This window comes from Phalacrocorax carbo, chromosome 8 (assembly GCF_963921805.1).
Source record: "Phalacrocorax carbo chromosome 8, bPhaCar2.1, whole genome shotgun sequence".
Classification (NCBI taxonomy): domain Eukaryota; kingdom Metazoa; phylum Chordata; class Aves; order Suliformes; family Phalacrocoracidae; genus Phalacrocorax; species Phalacrocorax carbo.
The window spans coordinates 20,837,582-20,864,119 of record NC_087520.1 but is presented as its reverse complement, the minus strand read 5'-3'; the positions used below and the strand labels follow the sequence as shown (position 1 = coordinate 20,864,119).

Sequence of the window (26,538 nt, the reverse complement as noted above, 5' to 3'; positions counted from 1 at the left end):
AGTAGGCAGAGAACATCACATAGTAATAGTTTGACCCAACTCTTATCTCTCTTGAATAATTTAATGTCATTAAAATGTTCTAGTTGTTTCTTGGTTTTTTGTGTGTTTTTTTTAATGGGTTTTTTTTTTTTTTTTTATGAAATCCAATCTTATTTTCTACTCCTCCTCACAAAGCATCTTTTCAGCCTTCAGAATATCATATGCTTGCTAGCACAGGCTAAACTACAAATCCTGTGGAACAAAGATCTTAAAGGTTTTACACTGAAGACAAACTAATTAGTCTAATACATCCACAGCCTGGCACAAGGAACATCTAGAAATAGCGAGAGAAAGATTCCAAAATTTCCTACAGGCTGGGTTACTTCTTGTTGGGTTTAGGGCACAGAGGTGTGTAAGTGGCTTAATCAGTTTTCTCAGGAAAACAGAAAATACAGCTTATTTGACTGAGCCTTAACATGACAGACTACTGTATCCTCTTCATATGTTAATGAGTGATGCCTTATACACTCTGAAAGCTGTAATAAAAACCGTTCCTTTCAAAATTCAAAGTTTCTGCTCTAATTCATTCCTGTTACTAAAATTTTTGCTCAGACCCTGAACTGCACATTGCGAATTACCCATTTCTAGAAATCTTCCCCGTGAATTCCCCTTTTAACATCCCCTCCACAGACCTGTAGAGAAAACAACATTCTTGGTGATAAGCTTGTAGTCTACAATGGAGAACTGTGGCAGTTCGATCTTTGTCACTCCTGTGACTGCATTATCACCCCCACGCCAGTAAAATTCAATGTCATCTGTTGTGTAGCCATCTATAAAAACAGGAGTAAACAGTTAAGATACACACCTTTTCTGACATCATGGAGAACAGTCCAGAAAATTAATTCAGAAAATAACTTCAAATATATTTCTAAAACTAAACCGTTACTAACATAACAGATATACAGACAGGCACAGGTAAATCTAAATATAATTTCAAATGGCAACCCTAGGTGCTTTTTTTAATCTTTGTTTTTTTTAAAGATACATTGTATCAATACATTAATAAACCAAACCTTTAAAAACAAATTAAGACTACACACATTCCATATATACGTGATAGTAACTGTACATTCAGCTTAAGGCAACTTCTGATCCCAAGGCTGGATAAAAGTGTGGGTTTGCTGTAATTTCAGCCCCTGGGCTGAAACATCAGTACTGGTAACAGAAACATGACCAGGTCACCAAGCAAGGCCTGGAAGAGATGTTTTTCTGTCTTGTGCACCATGATCAGCACAGGAGAGAGACAGCGAGGGTAATATGGGTAAAAGAGAAGTTCAGCGTACAGTTATCTCATCATCTTTCCTTTGTATGCTCTGTAGTTTATAATCTGGATGTGGATGAAAAGGACAAACTCTAGTTCAAACCCATTCAGATTTTACTTATAAAACCAGCATCATTCTTTTTCTTAAAATGGCTTGACTGCTATAAAAGACAGCCACATTCAGTAAGGTCCTTGTAACCGTCGACTGTAGCAGATGCAACAGCCATCACTCTGGATGGTAAAAAAACACCCACAAAAAAACCAACAACAACAGAAAAAATACCACCAGCTAAAAAAAAAAACCCAGAAGACAGCACATGTTCACACCATTATAAAACATATGCATGAAATATGAATCTGGGTTCGCCAAACTGCAGCTGAGCTAACTTGCATGCTCCAGAGCTGGTACACAGAACTGATCAGTAGACATCAGAAATAAATCTGCTACAAAACCCGAAAATAAGGTATTCATTCAGTTTGTAGCCTTTTATAGGTTTTTGCTGTTAAAAACTGAAAATAAAAAGAACAACTTGGAGATAGAATAATGACTACGACCTTTTGGAAATTGACATAATAAAATAATATATATTTGACCTCGATCTTAAGTTCTCACCCACAGAGAAGGGAGAAAATTAAATAATATACATCTTAGAGAGCTCAAATAACATCTAATTTCAAGGAGTCATGCAGAGTGCATTTTGTGATAACATAGAAGGTATAAAACTGTTTGCAGGCATCATTAATTTTTGATAATCCAAGTACAATCCAGGTGCACAGCAGTAGCAGAAGGCAAGCAACTTTGAAGATATGAACCCAATAACCTGTAAAAACACTGAAACAACCATAAAAATCTATCCAACATATAGCAAATTTTAAAGCGTTTTGGTAGTTACAATCTTATATCATATTGATAGCAATTCAATTTTTTTTGTGTACATGACTCTTTCTTTCTGTTGTTCATTGGGCTAGCAGCAAATCCAAAGCAGTCTGAGGGCAGAAAATGGAAAACTAATTTCAGGAATCAGAGCCATCTCATTCATATAGGACAGATTTGGAACAACTTGTCAACATCAAGAATTCTAGATGGAAGCTGCTGTTCTTTCAAAGATGGTGACAGCAAAACTGATGAGAGAATAGATTTTTAAAAAATTGTTGTGAAATAAGTTCTTCCTTATTCTTTCCGTTTACCCAAAAGCTCACTGGCTCTATATGATGACATCAACCAAAGAAAAAAAGAGGCTTGTAACTTCTAAATAAGCTTCAATAGTTAAGGAAGAAAAAGCCCTACAATGTAGAACATGATATGCTTTTGACATATCCAGAACTCCTTAAGAAACAGAGTTTAAATTCACACCAACAAATAGCTGAAGTCTATGGTCACTGATTTGTTTCCCTTCATACTTTCTCTCTTGTTTCACCAAGTGGAGAATCATCAAATAAAATAATAACTGAACATAATTTGGACTAACAACTTCCCTTAATACTGAGCTTCCCTCCTCTGTTTGGACAGTGCCATAAAAAAAATTGGTTAAATTCCTCTATACCAAATTTTTTGTAAAACAAGGAATCTCACAGATAATATAATCTTTGCATTTATTGTACATTACTTGTTCAGAGTCTAAAACATGAGAAGTCTGAAAAGGAGCCAAGATTACTGTTATCTGTTAGTAGAAGGCCTACCCTCTATAATCAAACAAGCATTAACCATGACTCCACAATTATACAGATGCTTCTTACACACTTTGTGATACAACAAGGTATGTTCAAATCTGCATTTTTAATAATCAGAGCGCATCATCTTTGAAGTTCTCATGGAGATCAACATGTGATTGAACTTTGGTTTTCATTTACTGAGACTTTGCACAGGAAAACCTTTAGCACCCCACATAGAATTGTCTCAGGTGATATTCACAGAACAAATTGTTGCATGTTGACAAAGAGATGTGGTATTTAAAGATATGAATAGTTTTAGCACAATGATTTCCAAATGGCTAAGCAAGGTGTCCTTAGTTCAGCCAAGACTGTTGTCAGAACAGATTTTGAATTGTTCTATAGTATTAGTTAAACTACTTCAAAAGAGTCAAATTACAGACTTACCCAGGAAACTGGAATTATTTTGTTCTCACAAGGAAATAATGTATTTTGCTGCTTGATTTTTTTCTGAGACTGCCTAATTATATGACAGCTTCCCTCCCTATCTCTCATTTCTTCAATAAACCTTGTTCTTTTCCTCCACAATATAAAGAAAGCAGAAGGTATACAATGGAAGAGCACAGTACTTTTAAAGTTTCTTTCCTTCCAAAATAACCTGAAATACTGAGGGACTTCTAAATATTGAACATTTTAAGAAACGAAGAATACTTGCACTGAGCCACATAATTGAGATTACCATAGTTTCTAAACTAACAGACTTGAGCTGTAAAATATAACTTGAAAACCTTTGACAATATTCTGTAATCTTTAATTTAGCTTTTTTATCTTCATTAGTTCTTGTGCTAAAAGTTTATGCCAAGTTCTGTCTCTGACACTGTTAATGTAACACCTTGGTAACTCCCCTTCTCTTCCCTGGGTTGTGGGTGTGAATGTCTCACCCTGTCTGGCCCCATCCGATGGCTCTCCAGTGGATACCTGCAAAAGCTGTATTCCAGCAAATGGACCTTGTTTTTGCAACTTGTTACTTACCACCTGCATCTGCTAGTAACAAAAGCTGTTGTCGTGTTCCCAAATACTGCATGAAGGCTCTCTGCCCTTTCTGTGATGAACACAGGACCACCTATTGGTGTACCTTCTCCCAGTGGAGAAGCAGTTGCCTGACAGGAAGGGAAATTACTGTTAGCTCTGGAGCACTGGCTGTTGGCAAGTTGTTTCTACTTTCTGCAGGATACTAGATTTTAAGAACCACTAGATGTCTTTAATTTGCTTTAATGGGTACTTTTCCAGGAAGATCAATGGTGCGTGGATGGAGGTCATTAATGACTGTGTTCGTGGCAAGTGAGTCCCACTTCAATATGACATTTAAAGGGAACACATCTGTTTCAGTATTTATGTGAAACACAAATCCTTCATTCAGTGCAGTAAGTTCTTCGGTCATTTTTCCAAGGGTTACATGGTATGAGGAATATGTGCAGACTCTGAAGACCTGAAATTAATCAGATTGTCACAATATCTTTTAATTTTCTGTTCACAAGTCAATCTTCAGAAAAAAGACAGACAGTTTATTTATGTTTCCTTGTCTATCACCACTTTATATTTGCTGAGTCTCACTCTAGGCTTTCAGAGAGAAAAATAAAGTAAACTCTAAAATAAAGAAAAATTAACAAACTGGCTGATCCTGAGGTGTAAGAGCAAGTGTATGTTATGAAAAATATGAAAGAACGTCCTTAGAGAGTTTAGAAAGAATAATATTACATAACTTGTTGTGAGGGTTTGCTCTCACTTTGTGATACTGCTGAGTTTTTCTGGTGTCCTATCTCAAATCTACCTCGCCCTCCAACAGCCATTTCCAGATTCTAATACCATTTACTGAACTCAGTGGGATTAATCAAGGTAATTTATGTAATTTTGAGGTAATTTGATTTATTAGTTATGAAGTTGAACAGTTAATCTTTTTCTTTCTAACACAATAAATGCTAAAATAAGTTACAGCAAGAAAAAATACCACTTTTTTATGTAAGAGAAAATATGGTTATAGAAAGCCCAGAAGGCTTTTTATTTTATTTTTTAGAACATCTGTGAGTAGAACTTTCTGCCCAACTGCCTATACACGTTTTAGCCCTGAACCATACCAGGTTGAAGGTCCGTTCACGCAGGAAAGAACTCCAGGATTGCTGTTCCAGCAGACTGCCAAACACACCAGCATTCCTCCTTTACCAGGAAGAGGTGGTGAAGCTTCTCCCTGTACTCTCACAGCCTTAATACTAAGCAAATATCAACAAGTGCTTGAGGAGAGCTGAACTCCTTTGAAAATCTCACCCAAAAGTTCAAACTGAAGATTCCAAAATACGCAGCTCTTGGTGGCTTTTGGGAGACTGTGAGGAACTCCCTGCTGCTTAAGGTACTTAGGCTGGGGAAACGCTGAGACTTTGACACTGAATGACAAGACTTGTTAGCAGGTATCGATAAGAAGAATTTCAGGAAGTCTCTTCAAGCTTTCGTTAAAATACTTCTCTCTCTTTCCAAGAAGGATAAATTATCCCATTCATTACATAACATGGAGAAGAAGAGAAAAGACTATTATAGTCATCTGCACATAAATGCTATTGTGCACTGCTAAAGTACCCAAATAAAATTGGATATAAGTCTAATATCCACGAAACATCTGCCAGAAGAGAGAATGGGTCTATTCATTTCTCTAGTGGATGTTTTACAGATATTACAGTCCAATTACCTGTGGCTATAATAAATTCCATCTGCAGGTATTTGAGACCCAAACCAATTCTACTTACAATTAAAATTATTTAAAGACCAGACAATTTAAAATAGTAATAAGCAGTCTAGAAAGAATAATCTGTGGCTTTTGACAAGAAAAAAGGCAGAATTAATGAATGTCAGCTCAATATTTCTAAATTATCAAACCACATGTCAGTAATGTAGAAAGTAAAGAACACTAGACTCAAAAACACTGCAAGTCTTTTTTGCAAGAATCTAAGTTTAGCACAAAACACTGCTTGATTTAGATTGCAAAAGAACTATTGTTTTACTGCGTGGTATGTAGCACTGCTACCAGAACAGATAATTCGATTGATTGCTTTTTCCTAAATCATTTATATATCATCAGCAGCATGATTTACTTTGCATTCAGAAAGTTCAATTTCTTATTTCTGTCATGCATCACACATCAGCAGTCAACAAAATCAATACATTGTCCTGGTAATATGGCACCAGTCCCGAGAGAGGCAAAGCATACTCGACTCCCATTAACATGGACAGGGAGTTTATCATTGCCTGTGCTTCAAGGAATGACAGGTGATGAAGCACTGTAGAAGAAAAATAAACAACTAGTAGAACATAAAATAAAACCCTCTTCATACAGAAACTACAAAAACACCTATTTTTTTCCAGCCTATTTAAGAGAAATCAACATTTGGAAAATCTTTAAATGAAAGCTATAGCACTACTGGCTGAGCATGAGAGTATTTAGAAACAAGAGAGCTATCAGAATCACCACACAATGGAAAAAAAAGAAGCCAACTTTTCTTAAAAAGTCAGGATTTATCAGTAAGATTCACTGTCTCACAATGCTTTTGTTTGTACTTGACAGCTGGGCTATATTTTAGACTGATAAATAGATACACACAGATATCTACAGTGTGCACAGTATGTAGGAATTCAAGCGGTCTGTATTGCTAGCGCTATGGTAGCACCTGGAGACTAATGATAAGTCATTCGTTGCTTTGTGGAAAAAAAATAATGACATAAACATGCAAATCAGTGAAAATGTGGCTAAAACAGAGAGAGGATTCTGAGGCCATGCATTAACCTCGCTCTGCTCTGAACTATCAGCAAAGTGTCTGAGCATGGCTGGAACAGCACTGGGTGGTTCATGTATACAATGAGCCTCACATCCGAGCTAAGGAGAGCTACTTCCCCATTAACCATGAGACAAAAGGACCTTGTTGGGAACTGTCTTGATCCTAACCCCATCTGCTCAAGCTTATCCAAAAAAGCATCCCTCCAGTTACATCTCCTATCTGCTGTTCTGGACATTGCCAGCGTGGAAGTACGATGAAGCACAGTTTGGCCACTTCAACAAGATTGTTGCTCAGCAGATCTGGAGGCTCAGTGAAAGCTGGCGTTATACCATCTTTCTGATCACTTGAGGTATTTGTCTTTTGCTCACCAACATAAAACACATGAGAACTCATCTTACAGCAGGTTCTGGAACTAAATACTATTATAAAGCAACCATTTACAAGAAGAATAGCATACACATTGTGGAGAATAACATAGTTATTATAGACATATATTATAGATGTGGTATTTTTTGGGAAAAAAAGAATCACAAAATGATTCCACAATATATGAACTCATAGGTAGGGAATGAGTACCAAGATACTTAATTTCTTGTAAACCTGCTGCTATCAATTGGATTTTCTTTGCCTAGTCACTCACAATATAGTAGCTTCTCAAGATAAAATTGAGAGAACTGATGGAAGATATCCATACCAGACTGAATGTTTTGATTAAGAATACACAAAATGTACTTAGCTGATAGTCTTAAGACATATTAATTTATTTAAATGCAGGCCACAGACTATCAGACTAATAGAGAAACTTGACACCTACAGGCCCTGTACCATGAGATGAATGCTACACAGAAATACTAAATAAATAGTTCATCCTGTTTATACAACAGATCATGGGACATCTTTAGTAGCAATAGCCATGCTTTTTGTTTATTTTTAAACACAGAAAACACCAGTTTCTCCTTTTCAAGAATTTCTTCAGCAGTTTTTCATTTGCATAGAACAAACAGCAAAATTACTTATAAAATCACCAGTAACATGCAAAGCATATTCTGAAATTCTGAAAACCTTCAGAACACTCAAACTTGGTTCACTGCATCACTTTGTTCTTCACCTTCCTTTTAGTAATTCAAAAACATAGCCAGAAAGAATAAGGTAGAAATGCTTCTTTGAATTTACAGAGATCTTCAAAGCTGAGGAGAATACAAGTCACCATACACTGAAATCAGTGGGGTGATAGGAAGGGGAGAAGCAAAATCAGAGCTTGTGCATTGCTGAACACATTTGGCATTGGAGAAGACGGAAAAAACCCATTGTACTTGTTTCTTTCTCCTCTTTCTCCCCCTCTGCCGCCCCCTGCCAAATTCTGTCTTTCTGCATAAGACATTAGGATTCTTTTTACATTTCACTTCAAAGACTTTTTCCCCTAAGGCTCTGAGGATTTGGATACAAAAGGGGATGTACAGTTTTCAGACTACAGTGAAACTCAATTGATTTTTAGATTAAATTGGTAACATTATAAAAAACCAATCATCCTCAAGTTGTACAAATGGTTCCTTACTGGAGAGAATGGGGTGGGAAGAAGAAAGAAGGGAAGAAGGCAATGTGACTCCATAATTACTATAGGACAGTATACAGCTATTAAATAAGGTGTTTTGATGGACAAGTGAAATTACAAAATAGATTCCAGGGCTCAGAGCAGGCTTTTCATGGCCTCAGCAGAACCATGTTTAATTTTCATGTAGGTACTTCAGGCTGATTCTCGCTTATGGTAAGCCTGACAACTTACAGAATAGGTGTCCTGGCGCAACCCAGGAAATGTCATTGCTGTTTTTTATCCCTAATGATTCCAATGAAAACCATTTGTACTTTAGAGAACTTGCTGCAAAGTGCTTTCATAACTAGATTTCCACTGTCACAATACTTCTAGAAAAAGAGATCAGAAACAGATAGTGATCTTACTCAAAGATTCATATTCAAATATGAATTCATTATATGCTATATGCAATAATATTAAAAAACCTCCTAGCCCCTAGAACTTGGCAATTTCTTGCAAACTTTCTGCTTCCATAAGCTCAGTTACTCCCACCAGTATGAATAAACTAAAAAGTTATTGGATTCAACACCATGAAGATCTTGCAAGTCTAAGTGTTCCTCACATAACAGAGGGATGAGTATATGCAGAACAGCGGCGCCTGGTGATATGAAGCTAATGATGCCTAATTAGCCCAAAGCAGGTGCCACGTCATCAGAACTATATTCCTTCTGAGACTCCAGCAACAACTGGGCACCACACCGTCCAGTGCTAGTCTCTGCAGTGCTGTACACTGGCACTTTCTGAGTAGCTTGGAGCACAGATCTTTCCCAGCTCTGTGGGAATTCACAAATCACATGCGAGAATGCCCTTCATCTTTTTCTTCTGATCTCCATCATCCATTTATGCTTGGTGTTTCCTGCAGACCAAGTGGTATATTTATGTATTAATCATATCCCAGAAAACAATAATGTATAATACATCTGGTCCAGTTTTATTTATTTGTCTACATTTTAGCGATTTCCATCACTATTGACATTACATGTCTGATCTCTGTAGGCAAACACATAATGTTAGGTAACCATGCACATTTTATACAGTACCTAGAAACATCCTCTCTTATAGTTCTGCCATAGTTCATATTATGGAACCCACTTACTTCCTTTAGCAGAGGACCACTTCTGAGGATAAGGTTGACAACGATATGTCAGTTGATTGAGTCTTTGATTAAGACTTGACATTGCACTGATTAAGTTTGGATCATGTCTGAGGGGCATTTTAGTGTAGCATGGGTAACATTAAGAAAACCTTATGTGAAGAAAACATGGGTGGCAACTGTTGCTGATATAAAGATAGCGCTAAACATACTTACTTCTCCTGTCCTTTAATAATAAAATTATTCAAAAAAACCCCACCTCAATCTGTAAATTTCAAAAAGCAGATTAGTATATGTTACAATTCTACAGTAAAGTTTCTTATTTCCCAGTTAAACATATCACACAAAAAATGAGATCCTGAATACACAAGTAACTATATTAAACATGACAAACGTGTCTTATATGTATGAGACATTTTAATGGGGGAGTGAAGGAAGCTTAGTTTGAATTTGTAATTAGAAGTAGACTACAATAGTATACTGGGAAGCTGAATATTAAGAAGCTCAGGATAATGGTCTATTTTCTTGAAGCTCAACTTGATTATTAGCTCTACAGAAAAACCAAGAAATTCACTTTCACTTCTCATAAGAGCAGATCTTCAAAGACGCGGTAGGAAATTGCAATATATAACTGCGAGGATGATTTCAATCTTTGCTGAGGAAAGCAAAATTTAGGCAGAAATAACAAACTACTATTTAAATGTGAACTGCAGCTGATGTAAATATGATGAAAATGAATACATCAATTCTTAAGTGATCTATTTCAATGCCATTAGATCACAAAATGAATAGAACTCAAGTGAAAATAACCATTTTGAAAAGACAAGTGCAATCAGGTATAAGCAGACAATGGGCTTTTTTTCAGAGTAATCTACAAAGTGAAAATATAAAGTATTTACTATGTTTCAAGCCTTAAGAAAATGTTACTGCATCAATCATAGCTATTTTCTTCCACTCTTAAGTCAATGAAATCAAGTCAAAGTTAAATAAAAAGAATAAATATCCTCAATACCACACTTTGGCGTCAAAAATTGCTTACAGAGAAACAATGTTCATTTCAACCAGCTCACAAGTTTTAACCTTAGAAAGTAAGAACATCCTGCAGGAAGCTGAACTGTGGTATACACATTGAAGGAGCAACTCAATGTGAAGAGACTCCTTAAGGCCTACCTGAACCTTCTACCATACCCAAAAACCTTGAGTATTAAAAGGATGATAATTAAGTGCACATATTTAATATACAAGTCTAAAAATTTTCACCTGAACAAAATTCAGTAAATTAATCATACATCTCTTAAATATTAATCACATCATTATATAAAATCCATAAACAGGTGACAAGAGCTCTGTTTGACTGTGATACTTCCAGTGGATTTGTGCAGTGTTCTGCTAACTTATTTCCTAAGGGACTGAATAATTAAACATGTATAGTATAAAAGAAAACAACTTTATAGATCTTTTAAATGATCTACAGTACTTTTTTTTTTTTTTGCATAAGCAGCCCAAAACAATTGGATAATCTGATTGAGCATAGTGAGGGCAAAATCACCCACGAGAGGCCAGTCAGGGCTGTTTTGAATGAGTGGAAGGAAGCCAGAGATATCTGAGGTAGTAAATACCATCATCCTGGTCCTAAGCTATTATCCTGGCCTCCTTGTTCCTTGACAGTGCATTTCCTCAACCAAAGCAATTTTGAAGACCTGCCAGTTTCTTGAACCTAATCAGCCTCTTTCAGTCTCTGCTTAGTCTTCTCTCGGCAAGTTTCCTGTGCATGCTTTTGTGTGTCTGAGCAAATTAATTTGGTGGCACCTAACTTGCAGATTTGAGGAAATACCTGTATTAATAAGGACATACTTGCAAAATAGCTAAAAATTGAATAGATATTACATGAGTAGTCTCATCAACCAAAGAATCAAATATGAAATCTCAGTATTTTTTAATCTCAGTGTTTTTAAATAAGGTATATGTATAAGTAATGATTCAATTTGAAAGTAGTTATCTTTTTGCATAATATCGAATATCCCACTTGGGTGCACAGGGAACAATTTTTTGTACTTTTATGCAAATATATACTGAATTTCTCAACTGTATTCCAAAGATATAATTTTGAAGATTGATGGAAATGCCCTAAACCCCAACTTTTTGCACAAAACTGAAGCTGTTTCTGGTGTTTGAAAACAATTATTAGCAACTGCCTTCTACCCTTGAGTAGGCCATGTTTCCAGGAACACAACTTTTATAGTAAAATGTACATCCACACTGAATGGGTGCAAATAAGAAATTATTTTCTCCTCCCACCCTTTATTAAGGACAAAGATCATGTGGGGAAAACAAATACATTTGCACCCTACCATCAATTTCATCATTGCGCTCTGCACTCATTCTCTTGTTTTGAGCTGATCCTTGCACTTTTACCTCATTTGGCTACATTAACTTGAAATTTATACAGGGGAAAATTGGTGCCCAAAACAATTATACATGCTCTGGAAATGATTATTGTTTTCTAACAGGTAAATACATCTCCCAGTTTTCTTACTTAAGACTTTATTGAAAGACTATATATGTTGGACTTCTGCCATTTTATCTGATTTAAGAGTTAGTCTTTTCAAAACTGGACATAGAAGTGAGTTTTATATCCAAACAAATTAAAGAGTAAACATCATCTACATAAGCTTAATTTTTAATACAATATTTGGTCTGACATACCCAAGTTCCGCACAACCCATTATCAGCCTACATTTTGAATGATGTACATTAGAAAAAGGAGAGGAAAAATGAGTGACATCTGGCAACCTTAACATTATTTTTAAAACTGCATTAATACTCCACTCTGCTTAATTATTCCATAGCTGTATTGATGCAAAGCCAGAAGGAAAAGAACTGCAGTTTGTAGAAGAAAGCCCTGCTGTCTGGTGCCTGTGCCATTTGTCCAATTTAGAAAAATATTTATTCATTAAGATATGTTAACTTGCAATGCTGTGTGAGGCAATGTCCTGGAATATTATTCTGTCTTTACCTGCAGCATTCAGGACACCATAGTATCTAAAACACTTCTACTTTTAAGTAAAGGTTTGGTTATGAGAGAATAGAAACACTGCTCCCATCGACTGTCCAACAACAATATGCTAAAAACTGTTACTGATAAGAGCTAGACATCATTAGAACATTAAAAAAAAACCACATGTATTTACTAATGTAGAATGAAGGTTGGTTTTGGACACTTAACTGATCTTGCAAAAATTAATTTTCTGTTAGTAATGAGTAAGTTATAATGAATACTTTTTATAAAGTCATCCATATATATAGATTTAGGATCTTTTTCTTAATATAGTTTCCTATCTGGATAAATCCTCTGTGTTCTAAAAGTTTTTCAAGGATAATTACATATACCTTTGCTGTAGAGCACTATTTATACAATACTGCATGAATGAAGTTTATAGGAATGTTAATTATAGACCCTGATCTTGTTAGAACTACATCAATATTTCCTCAGAATTGCTTTAGACCTGTAACGTTCCTAGATGTCCTTCACACAGCCTGGTTGGTATCAGAAACCACGTTGATGCCTTCTCAAAAATATTTCAGCAGGAGCTGTGTGCCTCAAGACTCAGAGGATGTTTCTGCAGGAAACTCTGTTGTGGTGACACCCATATCAGAAAAGACAGCACAGGTTTGATGTCAGCGGCCCAACCACTTTCCTAGGATGCTGAAGGACATGAGAATAAATTCTTTTGACACCCAACCCTCCAGGTTGTAGAAGCGGTGTACAAAAAGAAGTTTTTTGGCAGGTAACAAGATGCTAATTGTTGTGGTTAGGTATGCACAAGGCAGCAGAAAGCAGAAGTGTTTTAACAGGAGATGGGACAAAGCCAAAGGAGGAGAAATATCTTTCTGCTTTCTGTATTTAATTGGCACAGAAGACTGTAACCCTGAAGAACCCCGAACATGCCGTTAATCAGCTACCTTCTGTGAAATCCATGGCAGAAGCAACTCCCTTTCACATTTTCCTCACTAGAAGAGTTTGCTTACTCTATTCCAGTTTAAAGTTTTGGCTTTTATGTACCACAAAGCCATGTTAAATCCTACTCTACAGGTAATAATCTGTTTTACTTGTTTTACTCTATTCCCCTCTGGTTTGCATTGACATTCCCAGGCACCATACCAAGAAGTATTCGTCACTGCATTTCACGTTTCAGAAGTTTTTAAGTTAACAAAATTGTCTATAACTTTTCTAACATTCACTTTTCTTCTGAGTAGCAACTCCAGGCATTGCTTGAGGCTATGCCTATTTCTTAAAGTAGATGTGACTGAGACAAGATAATGCAACCCTTAAAGGAACTTTTCCCTGCAAGTAGATTTTAACATACTCTGTTGACATTTAGTCTGTTTTCCTCTAGCTCTAGTATCATAACTGTGTCAATATGCAAATATGTATTACATAAGGTTGCCTCTTGGGCTGAAAAAGCAGGATATCTGCATGTAGATGTTCATTAAAAAGGATCCAGTACAATATTTTAACATAAATAAAAGGGAATCAGCCTCAAATACAAAAGTTAAAGCACTACATCTTTATGCTGAGAGCCCCATGTGGACCGCACCTCACTCATGCCTTTGAAATAAATACCCTTCTTCAAAAAAATCTAAGAAAAATACATGAATAATACAGTAATGTGTAATACACAATGCAGCAATGGAAAACACTATTATTAGTACATCATAATCACTACGGTTTTCTGACACTTACAATGGCACAGCTTTATTCTTGAAGGAATTATGACTCAAATTCTGTTCCAAGCTACACATTAAAAAACACAAAGCAGAAAAAAAACACCCTAGGAGTTTGACAATATTTTCACATGAGCCTACAGTACTTCATACCTGTGCTTGTGTGTTTGCTATTTATATTGCCTTCTTCCTTGTACAGTTTCATTCCTAGCATATCTTTACAACCCCAGTCTTATTTGCATCACACATGTCAGTACCTACATTTATATTCCTATTTCCTAACTTTGACCTTCTTTTGGAAGGCATTATCCTGTATGTGTATGTGGGATTCATAAAACAAAATTATTATTTGCAGGGATTACTTTGCTTTGCTGTAGAAGGAAGCAGCTGAAAGTACAGTGAGCTCTGTTACCATAAACATGAAAATTGCCTTCCTCCCCTGCCCTGTAGCATCCTTGGTCTCCAGGAGGTTGTCATGGCTCAGGAGCACATTGGTGCCACAGGTATTTAACCACCGCCTGTTCAACATGTTTATTAAGTCATTGTCCTATATGTGGTGCTCCCAACTTTGTATAATATTTTAATTACTGCTGCAGTCTCTTTATGTTATAAGTACAGATAAGCTATATCCTTCATTAGGAAATATTTTATTACTGGTATTGTATAAGGTAACTATTTGTCCAAAGCTTAAAATGAAAGGCCTCTTACATGGCAAAGAATAAATGGGAATACACAACACATATCTTTGGAAGGCACTGAGTTGAACATACCGAGCTCTCTCATTAGAATCATAGGATGGTTTGGGTTGGAAGGGACCTTTAGAGGTCACCTGGTCCAACCCCCCTGCAGTGAGCAGGGACATCTTCAACTAGATCAAGTTGCTCAGAGCCCCATCCAACCTGACCTTGAATGTTTCTAGGGATGGGGCATCTACCACCTCTCTGGGCAACCTGTGCCGGTGTTTCACCACCCTCATTGTAAAAAATTCTTTCCTAATATCCAGTCTAAATCTACCCTCCTTTAGTAGTGTGAAACCATTACCCCTTGTCCTGTCACAACAGGCCTTGCTAAAGAGGTTGCCCCCATCTTTCCTATAGTCCCCCTTTAAGTACTGGGAGGCCGCAAAAAGGTCTCCTTTCAGCCTTCTCTTCTCCAGGCTGAACAACCCCAACTCCTTCAAACTGTCTTTATAGGAGAGGTGCTCCAGCCCTCGGATCATTTTTGTGGCCTCCTCTGGACCTGCTCCAACAGGTCCATGTCCTTTCTGTGTTGAGGGCCCCAGAGCTGGACAAGCACTGCAGGTGGGGTCTCACCAGAGCAGAGCAGAGGGGCAGAATCACCTCCCCCGACCCGCTGAGTGTTATCCTGTCATTTTGTCACAAGTTAGAAGTGGAAACACTGAAGATCTGAACTGTTGCAAGTGGCTTTTAACTGCCACTTTGAATTGGGACATCTCATGGAGCTGTTGGGCGAGTAGAAAGACCACCAACCCAATGTTTTCCTGGGCACAAGGCCTGTGATTACATCCAACGTGTGTGTACAGTGATAAAATGCCAAGAAATACATTACTACCTTCCCTGTACCAAGCACTCTTACAGAAACACAGACTGAGTCTGATTCTTGCTTTGTAAAGTGCCAAGAGTTATCGAAACAAAAAATGTTATTTAATCAAAGGGGAAGAAATAGGCTAATTTTTCTTCAAGGAAACCAAAGCGCATTCAGGTCTGCAGACCCATAACAATGCAGCACTGTTTAAAAACTGTCAGTAAAGATACATTAAAAAAAAAAATCCTAAAAGGGCTGAGGTGAAACAGCCCTTACTGGAGGACCACACAGGCTAGACTTTTCATTTTGATGGAACTGTCTGGCCATTAACAACAGCAAACACTATACTAATAAGTACCATAAACATAAATGCATGTGAATATCAAGGAGAGGATCAACCCCAACCCCACAAAAAACAAAGCATGCAAATTCCTCTGGTCACAAGCACAGTAAATACCAGAAGCCTAGGAGGAGGATGGTGAGGAGGAGCACTCTCAGAGGATGCACCACTGAGCTTCAAGATGGATCCTCAACCTCTGCACCTCCTCAGGCACACCCCAAATTCTCCCTGTAGCCTTAGGGCACATATAGTAGGAGATCTCTAGTAAAAAAATCCTTCCAATATCAGAACCACAATAATAAAATAGATCAACATCTGTAGAACACTTACTAGGAAAAAGGGGAGGAAAATGGCCTAATAATATTAAATACTAAGTGGACGGTAATTTAACTATAACTTTCCTTCCCATGTTTGTTTTGTTTGTTTGCTTGGTTTGGATGAAATCATATACATGGGAGGCTTCTTATCAGTTAAATAGAATAAATAAAATAAGAAACTATCATGCAAGGATCAAACTATTGTCCCCTTCACTAACCCAAATGTATCCATAACTCTGTTCATTTTAGCTATTTGATGCATCACTAAATAAGGAAAATAGCACTATATTGTTAACGTTTTCTGTAGGATCATCAGTGCATTTGGAATAAGGTCGATAGTTGAAGATATGGAATTAACATACTACCAACATTTCAGGAGCCTACTGGCAAACTAACAAGCAATCCATTAAAAACAGCAGAATACAGGAAAAAAAGAAATGGAGAATTTTTTTCCTGAAAACATATATTAAAATACGCTAAATTTATTTTTAAATATCCAGATTTTGAAATGTTTAACCACTTTAAATACCAGAGTATGAATACATGGTCTAATACATAAAACTATGCATATAAACATATCCCTAGCTACAGACATTGTCTACATTACTTGAATATCAAGTATATCAAGAAAGTTCCCATGTAAATAATAAAGAATATCAGGAAAAAAGAAAAATAGGAAATCACCAAACCATCCTATTAGTTGTACATGATAATGGCAAAATTCCTGAGGACTTATACCTGAATGGCATATTCAGGAATGATACCTTCTTTGAAAAACAATTTTCAAAGAGAATTTTGTTGAGAATAATCTCTAAGTGTGCCCTTTTACCATGAGCAGACGTATCCGAACTTGCGCTTATTACATAGATGATATAAGTCGCATTTATATCATCTGTGTTCTGCAGAGTTACTGCATGTCAATATTTCAGTCATTGGTAACACAGAAACTGCAGTAAGAATTTTCTTCTAAGAAAAAATAGTGATAAAGATGCTCAGATGGTGTGGACTGTCAATACAGTAATGAGGCTTTACACCTGTTGAGGATCTGTCAATAGACATTTTTCATCCCAGAAAGGTGATTTGAAGGAATGTCAAGCTAACAGTGGGTACCTGTTTTCTGTTGCTTGTACTGTCATGGCAAACCTAGACAGCATTAGAAACTCAAGCATATGAAAAATGGCATTATCAAGGGAAAACTAATTCCAGTTTAGAAAGACTAGAAGTATTTTAGCACTTAAATTACAGGAAGGCAAAAAAAAAATCAGATTTGGAAAAGACAAAAAGTATTACAACAAAGACACCAGTTGGACACAAGTTGCTGTTGGGGAGATTCTGACTGGACATGAGAGGGAAATTTTTCACAGTGACAACCATTGGAATAATCTCCCAGGGAAGTGGTTGGCTCCACCACATTGGACACTTTTAAGATTCGGCTGGAGAGGGTGCTGGGCCATTGTCATGGTTTTAGCTGGGATAGAGGTAATTTTCTTCACTGCAGCTGGCACAGTGCTGTGCTTTGAACTTAGTATGAAAATAATGTTGGGATAACACACAGATGTTTTGGTTGTTGCTGGGTAGCGCTTGTACTAGTCAAGGACTTTTCTAGCTCCCCATGCTCTGCCGGGTGCACAAGAAGCCGGGAGGGGAGGGGGCACAGCTAAGAGAGTGGATTCAAACTGGCCAAAGGGATATTCCATATCATGTAATGTCATGCCCAGTATGTTAACTGGGAGGAGCTGGCCAGGGGAGGGAGGCAGAAATTGTGGCTTAGGGACAGGCAGCGTCGGTCGGCGGGTGGTGAGCGGTTGTATCATTTGCGTTTCTGGTTTTTTTCCCTTTTTCCCTTTTCCTTCTTATTATATTATCATTATTGTTATTAGTATAATAATCGTTATTATAATTATTATCTTATTTTAATTATTAAACTGTTCTTGTCTCAACCCACAAGTTCTTTTTGCTTTTGCTCTTCCAATTCTCTCCCCCATCCCAGGGGGGTGGGGGGAGTGAGCGAGCGGCTGCAGGGTGTTTAGTTGCCGACTGAGGCGGAACCACAACAGCCATCTTGTCTAGACTGTGCTCTTCCTAGAAAGGTTGGACTAGATGATCCCTGAGGTCCCTTCCAACCTGGGATTCTGTGAAAGACAGACCCTTCTTAAAAAGGAAAAATAATTTGAAGCATATTAGGAAAAAACAAGGGAAACAACTTTGCATTAAAGCTGCCTACCTCAACTTCAACTTTGGCAGACTATAAAGTGTTTATGGCTCTATTATTACCTAAATCCAGTTCAAGTATATATTTAAGGTATCTGCAAATTAATCCATAGTGTGTTATGAAGTGCTGACTTGTGAACTGTCTAATGCATAGAGAAAAACAATTTTTGGTAGCATACTTCCAAAATACATCTGCCTCCTGAGAAGAATGTTTCAGCTTAGTTCATTTTATAGCCTGTCTTTATACTATACTCTCCTTTTAAATCAGTTCTCAGCATAGATGAAGTTGGGTTTTGAGGGGTTTTTTGAAGAAGGAAACACTTTACGGTTCTACCTATATATTCCCTTGAGACAGTTCTCTAACACAGTTTTTAGCCAAATAAAATCACTTGAGAAGACTGGGGAAAAGTAGGAATGGGTTTTGTCTGATGAAGATTTCATGGATTGTAGCTAACAGCATTAATAAATTTTAAATTACTTCACAAATGATCAGACATGGTATTAGGGGATAAGGAGTATGTCACCTACCAATTAAATGCAGCCATTTAATAGCATAAAGCAGCCTCACACAACAATTTATGGCATACAGTGAGGAATACAAGATCCAATTAAAATTTCAGGGGAATTTAGCAGGGCAGAATTTAATTAGCAAAGATACAATTTTGCCAGGAGACTGTGGCTAACACCTGTTCTGAAGTGTAAAGTGACAAGGAATATGTAGTAACAAACGCTTGGGTCATAATTTAAGTTACGTTTGCATTTAGATCCTTGTTTCCCTTACTCTGCGAGAAGCACTGCTTTCTCAGTTACCAGCACTGCTTACAGAAGTCTGACTCATTTCAAAATCCTAATCCAACCCAATCAATACTCTTGAAACACTGAAATATGCTTATTTTCCTATTTCTGCACACAGCTTAAATCCCACTTATTAGCGTCTTTTATCTACCCTCTGTGAATAGCTACAATGCTTCCTATAAGCTGTTGTGAGTGGCCACAGGGATACAACGGTTGTGCCTACACCACAGGGCAAGCGGGCAAGGAGGTGGTGTGAACCATCCTGAGGTCTTGCTGCCTTGGGAAGAAAACAAGGTCAAACAGGCAGGGAGGGTGACCAGTGAATGAAATTGGCTTTCTCATTGGGCTACAGCTGGAGCACCCCTGGGAGGGGAGATAGCAGAGAGAGAGTGTCTGAGAAAATGGTCAAGAGCACCTTCTCAGCAGCATATGCAGCACCAAGATGACTCAGTTCCATCGTATTTTTAAATTGACTTGATCTGAGATTTTCTTAAATCCTACTATGGATCTTTTGGTTGCTCAAAGTAGCAATGAGAATACTGATTTATTTAAAGGTATTAGAACACCTCCTAAAAAAAGAGTGATCTGTATTTCAAGCGTTCCCAACAATGAACTGACACAAATTATGAAGTGAATTATCACCATTTTCTGTTACATTCTTTTGGTATTTTTTTACTTGCTTAGGGGAAAGTTGGTATTTTCTTTGCTATGCATACAAAGCATCCATGGAAACATACCCTTCATTCCCAATTCTAGAAGTGATACCTTGCAAAGTCTAAAAGGAGCATTTTCTACATCTAGAAAGTTTTTACAGTTACCAACATTGTGAATTAAATTTCAAATTCAATGCTACTATCTTAAAAGATTGCAGTTGATGTTTTTTCTCTAGATTCACTGCCAACTTCATTAGCATTAAAGCAGGTCACTGGACTACCTCACCGATGAAAAGAAGAAGTCACTGATTAAGCCATTCAGTATATCCATCAGCATTATACTTATGAATTAAAATCCTATCCTATTAAAGATTAAAGGAAAGGAATAGGTATCAAAAACCCAGCATTAATGAACCCCACTGTTAGTAAATCCATGTGTAGCTGTGTGCAGGACAAATAAATCATCAAGATTAAAGCTTTGAGCTTTGATAATTGCATAAATAGTGAGGGAGAAAATAATTTGGAAAACCTCGCTTAGAAATTCTGGCAACATCTTTCTAAGCAGAAATGCAAGGAGTGTTTCAAAAATGTTCATCTTTGCCTCGAGGCTGTCCTTTGAACAGCAGAAATATGGAACAACATTACTTTAATTGTAATTTAGCATTTTTAATTCAATATTGAAAATATAGCTTTTTATGATAAAATGAAGGTGTATGCTCCATGTTTCTTACAAGTACTGTTACTGAAAGGAACATAAAGTCTTGTGATTTGGGAAAATGTGAATTAAGTCTATAAATTACTCATTCACCTAATCAACTGCTACAGCTTAAGGTTAATCTAAATCTATATACATATGTGTGTGTGTGCATACATATATAGATAAAGATCAAGGAAATAATTGAGGAATTATGTGGCCAGTTCAGTTGTGTATGATTGAACATGGCTTTGCCAGATTACTAAACTCTCTTTTTTGAAAAGTGGAAAGGGAGAAATATCTGGTACTAGATGACCTGCTGTTTTAACTAAAATGTTCTCACTGCCCAGAATAGTACTGTTGAAATAGAAGGGGACGATCATACTATGTACCATGAGGAAGGGTGGAAGTAGTTAATCCTTCAGCTGAAGTTGACAAAGTCCCACATGGTAATTACAACAGTGAAAAATCAGTGAACATATGGAGAAAAAAGTTTCAGAAATGCGCTGAGAAAACTTGAGGCACTTTATATTGTTCTAGCAAACAAAAGGATACTGAAGATGTCGAACTATCTGGCTTTGCCTTATATAAATTTATGCAAAATCCATTATAGTCTGACATTTTAATGAGAAAATGTGTCTACGATGTCAAAGTGGAGTAGAAATTACTACAGACAAGCCTGTCTATGGCAAATCCTTGCCCTGCTGTCTACAGTAATACACTAATAATAATTTTAACCTCTTTTCCTGGTGGCATAAATAGGTAGAAATAATGCAATAGATTCATGCAGAGGGGAGAAAGAACATGATCAACCAGGAAATAATAAAGGAAAATGTTTACAGTAATATATCTAGTTTGGTTGGAATACAAGCGATGGCTGGTATAGATATCTTGAGTGAAAACAAGAATGTTTTGGAAGTTCATCTCACAAAGCCATCAAAACAATAGAAATTACTATCTTTAGTGGGTGTATTAAATATATGCAGCTTTAACAAATCCAATTTATTTTGTAAACATGTTTGCTTTTGTAAAGTTACTTTTACACTGGCAAGAAAGTCTCCAAGGCATGATGTGTGCTGCGTGAAACCTACTTGTTTGTGCACTGTGGATTTTCTTCCCAACCCACTTCTACCTGGAGTGTTTGGTTGCCCTAGCTCAGCTCTCAGTCAGCAAGTGACATTAATTATCCACGGGAAAGTGGCTATGAGCTGTTGATTAAAGAAATGACTCAATTCTTGTGTGTGCATCTAGCATCAATTATCACCTGCATCTATAAAATCAGGTATTTTAATTCTTCCAACAACAGCACTGATTTAAAAACTCTCCAATATGTAGGAATTAACTCAATTTTTAAGAGACTAAAATGTGACTTAAGATACAGGGAGTTTCAGTTCTAAAATCTTGATTGCTAAGGAACTTCTGAAAAACACGTGCTGTCTGAGATGGTATCTCAAAAGCTCATTGGGGTATAATCTGTGAAGCATAGTCCTTAGGACAATGCTTCCGTCCTGAAATATTTGCACTTTTCAACAGTCGCAGTGAGAGTGTATCTTTAAAATATAGAAGCAATAAAGGAAGAATGAGTGAAGCACTGTCAGGTTTTGAGTAGAGACAAGTATCTAGCACTGGCAGTCCTTATTCTGAAAAGCTCCTCTCTAGACTTATTTTCCATTTGTCTGTTGCAGTTGCCCACTTTTGCAAGTTGCAGTTTTGAGTCCAAGTTTGCTCCAAATCTGTCCGACAAAAGACACAATGAATAAAAAATTACAGCATAGGCTTGAATCTTCACTTTCCATTATTGCCTTTAACAACAGGAGATTTAAGTCTATGTTATGCTGATCACTATTACTGTCCTTTCCAACTCTGTCACCACCTGGGTCACAAGCACTATGATAGTAAAACAAGACAAAGATTACTATTGGTAACAGGTATGAGAAAGAAAAAAACAGAACAAAACAAAAAAAACCACACCAAACAAACAAAAACACACAGCAAACCACAAAACCAAAACCCAGACAGAAACCCAAAGCCCAAACAAGCAGCTCAAACGCGTCCTACAAGCCAGCTGACAGCCCTGGCTGGTTGCAAAGATGGCAAAATCATTACAGCATCCAAACCAGCATGAATTGCTGCTCAAGTTTTGCTGAAAACTCTGACCTGAGGGTTCCTCATTGAGACGTTCCAGATCCTCATGTCTCCTTCAGCTCTGCTGCTGTTAATGACATGTGCAGCAGGGCTTATTCTGGTCGTCGGGGCAGGGGTGGGGGAAAGGTTTGTTGCTTTTTTAAAGTTTGACAAAGGAACGTCTGTTTTCTGTTACAAAGATTTATTCTCATACTTGATACTCGTCAGTTTTAAAAGAAAATACAAAATTCTATGTCCTCGTTGAAGATTGGTTGTGACAGAGAAACAACATTTTTTCCTCCCTGCTGCACTCACGTTCTTGTGTGCAAATGCCCTCAATATTCAAAGTGCTTAGTTTAAGTCAATGTCAACTTCCTCTACAGTAAAAAATAAAGTGCGCCAGTTGAACCATTTCAGATAGAAGGAGGCTGGCTTGAGTATTTCTGAAAATTACATTCTTTTAGCTAGCAAAAATAAAAGTATTTCTTGGTTTTGTAACCGGGGGCGTGGGGGTGGGGTGGGGTGTGGGTGAAGAAGTATACAGTCAAAGAAATAAAGAGGACCAAATCAGGAATTCATGCATATGTTACATAAAAGCAATCAGGTGAAGTATTTTATCTTCTGGATTTCAAGACATCTGCTCTATCTTTCAAATCTTTTTGATATTAAAAATCTCTTGATACCTGAAATAATTTACTTCCCTTGAAATACATAGATAAATAATATTGAATTCCTCTGTTTGTAATGTTTTATATCCTATAGTACTTACATATAAATATTTTTTTAAGTAAAGGTACCAAAAATATAATCCAATCTGTTAGTTGTTTTCAAGCAGGACAGACAGCATATAGCTAGTAATATTAAGGGAGAGACGAATCAGATTTGTGTACTCTTACATACTGCCTAATGTTATCAATTTCTGCTTGGAATCTCTCAGAAAGGCAAGAAACAATCACTGGAAAATTAGTGTGTAACAGGCTATAGTATTACCTTGTTAGGTGGTTTGCACTAAAGAGGCCAATCTGTATATGGTATGCTTTCTCTTCAGGAATCATTTGATGCCTGAATCACAAGATGACATGATGTGGAAGAAGAGAAAAAGCTTTACAAAACCAGCTTTATATAAAGAGGTAATTAGATGTAAAGGGCGTAATGTGGATAGCAATTATTGTTGATAGCCTAAAAATACAACTGAGTTTAGTAGTTACTCCAGAGTAGTACCATTCTTTATTAGAAGATACATTATTTCACTTATACTTCTCTTACTATGAGTAGCTTCTCCCTAGTATTCTGTACTACTGACAACCAAATCATTCTAGATCACAACAGCTTCAACCTTTACACTGTGTTTGTTAGCCAGTGAAATATTAATATGGTAGAAAAAGACACTATAGCACAGATAGATGTCACCGCAGGTCACAGAGGTGACGAAATAAGTAATAAATGTAGAATTAGAAATCTGTTTCCCAGTCTGGCACTATCCCACACCAGATGCTTACCCTTACTGAGACACAACTCTAATAAACGTGGGGTTTTTGAGAGGTACAAGATTTTCTCTACCTAGTAACAAAAACTAAATGACCTGATCCATAAAAAGAAATGCATCTTCTCTTACACCTTACAGCAGCTCTCATTAAATGGAAACATTCATCAGGTACAGCCTCCAGGGGCTGGTGCCAGTGCTCACCACTCTGAAGTGGGTTACATACTTGAGATACTTGACATTTCCTGCTCCTATTCCTTGTAACAAATGTACTCACTTATCAATTAGCATAGTCACCAATTTTGTCAACAAGGTATGCATTTAGCCAAAGCAACACCGCTCATACTAGTATGGCATGATGTCACCAGGTTGGCTTTTAATCCATGAACCACACAGGAGTGAGCTGCAAAGGCTCTGCTCAACACATAAGAAACAGCATTGAGTGATGGGCTGTGTTTAGATAACCTGGAAATTAAGAAAAAAAAAATCAAGGGGAAAGTGCACTCAATGTTAGAGACAGTAAGCATTGCTTCCAAAGTTACATCATTAGCTCCTTTAGCCTGGATGACCCATCGTTCTAAAGACAACTTTGGAATGAAGACATTTTCTCTGAGACAATCTAGACATATAAGTACTTCTAACACATAAGAGGTTTTTTTTTCCTGCAATATCAGATGATGACCGAAGTAGTACAGTTCTTCAAATCATGTTTATACCTAACCTGAAACCATTCTCATTTTGAATAAACTACCATGATTAAAGCCTTTTAGGATTTGCATTTATTTATCTAAAGACTGGTACACATGGACAAGCATAAGGACACATGGCCAATTGTCCAGTGTGCTGGTTTTGGCTGAGAAGGGGTTAATTTTCTTCATTGTGGTGCCTGTGGTGGTCGGGGACCTTTCCAGCTTCCCGCGCTCTGCTGCGTGGCGGGGGGGGCGGGGCTGGGAGGGGCGGGGCCATGGTGGGGGCGGCTGACCCCGGCTGGCCAATGGCAGGTTCATTCCATACCATGTGACACCATGACCAGTACATGAAGGGGGGGCAGGGGCCGCTTGGGAGCGGCGCGGCGGCGGGTGGCTGCGGCGTGTGCCATTTGTTTCTGTGGTTCATTCCCCCCCCCCCCCTTGTTTTCCATTCCATTGTTGTTGTTGTTTTTTTATTTTAATTATTAAACTGTTCTTATCCCAACCCATGAGCGTTACCCTTCTGACTCTCCCCCCATCCCACCGGCGGGGGAGTGAGCAAGCGGCCGTGTGGGGCTGAGCTGCCGGCTAAACCACAACATCCAGATTACAGAATTGTTGTTGGGATGTGAAACACACATTCTGTAGACACAGAAAATGAGGATTGTCAGAAAAAAACAAGACAGAATGCACCTTAAATGATGATACTGCAAAAGTACAAAATTATCATACTGAGAATTCTGGGGATATCACCACTGCAACTTGGGCTAGAGAGAGACTGAGCATCCCTAACTTCAGGTGCCTAATCCTGAGACTCAGACTAGACACCTAGATACCGTCTGCAGAAACTGGAAAGAATGAACAACCTCCAGAAGAGTATTCATCTCCTCTGAAGATAGGTGTGATGACCTGATTTCTGGGGGATATACACCTTTCCCTTGGCAATACAGGGAGACCCAAGAGTTTATTTAGCTAGATGCCTGACTTTCAGATCATTATCCTTAGGTGAGCTAAACCCTAACTCATCAGACAAATGTTTTGCTATCTCTCTCAACACCTACAGAATTCTGCAGACTCACATAGCAAAATGACACACTTCTGAACTGAAGGATAAAATTTCTTTTAATATTGGTCTCATACTATAGGGAAAAAATTGTCAAAAATATTATGCAGCCACAGGCATACTGTGGTCATGAAACAATATGTTCAATTTGCCTGTGAAAGCATGCCAGTTTTAAACCTAATATAAACTGTGAGCACTAACGGTCTCAAGACGAGTAAAGCATCACAGATATATCGGGCATACTGCTGGCACATACCTGAACAACATTAAAAGGACTAATATCCTCAGACATCTCTCTTCTTCATAGTATATGAAGAATCTCACACGAAGTATCCTCCTAAATCCAACAGTAGATCTCTCGAGTTGAACTTTGTTACCTTAATTCACTGTATTGTATAGTGACATTATGATACAGTCCATAGCAAGGCAATTGTATGGTGTTTT

General features: G+C 37.4%; 1 protein-coding gene across 3 annotated transcripts in view; it reads right to left on the bottom strand.

Annotated features, from left to right (window-relative positions):
• The window catches only part of GABRB2 (gamma-aminobutyric acid type A receptor subunit beta2), a 174,904-nt gene that overhangs the window by 28,514 nt on the left and 119,852 nt on the right, over positions 1–26,538 (bottom strand). For all 3 annotated transcript variants that reach the window (XM_064458969.1, XM_064458968.1, XM_064458970.1), the window contains one exon: positions 672–809. In XM_064458969.1, coding sequence (XP_064315039.1) covers positions 672–809 — 138 coding nt within the window. The remainder of the gene's footprint in view (positions 1–671; positions 810–26,538) is intronic.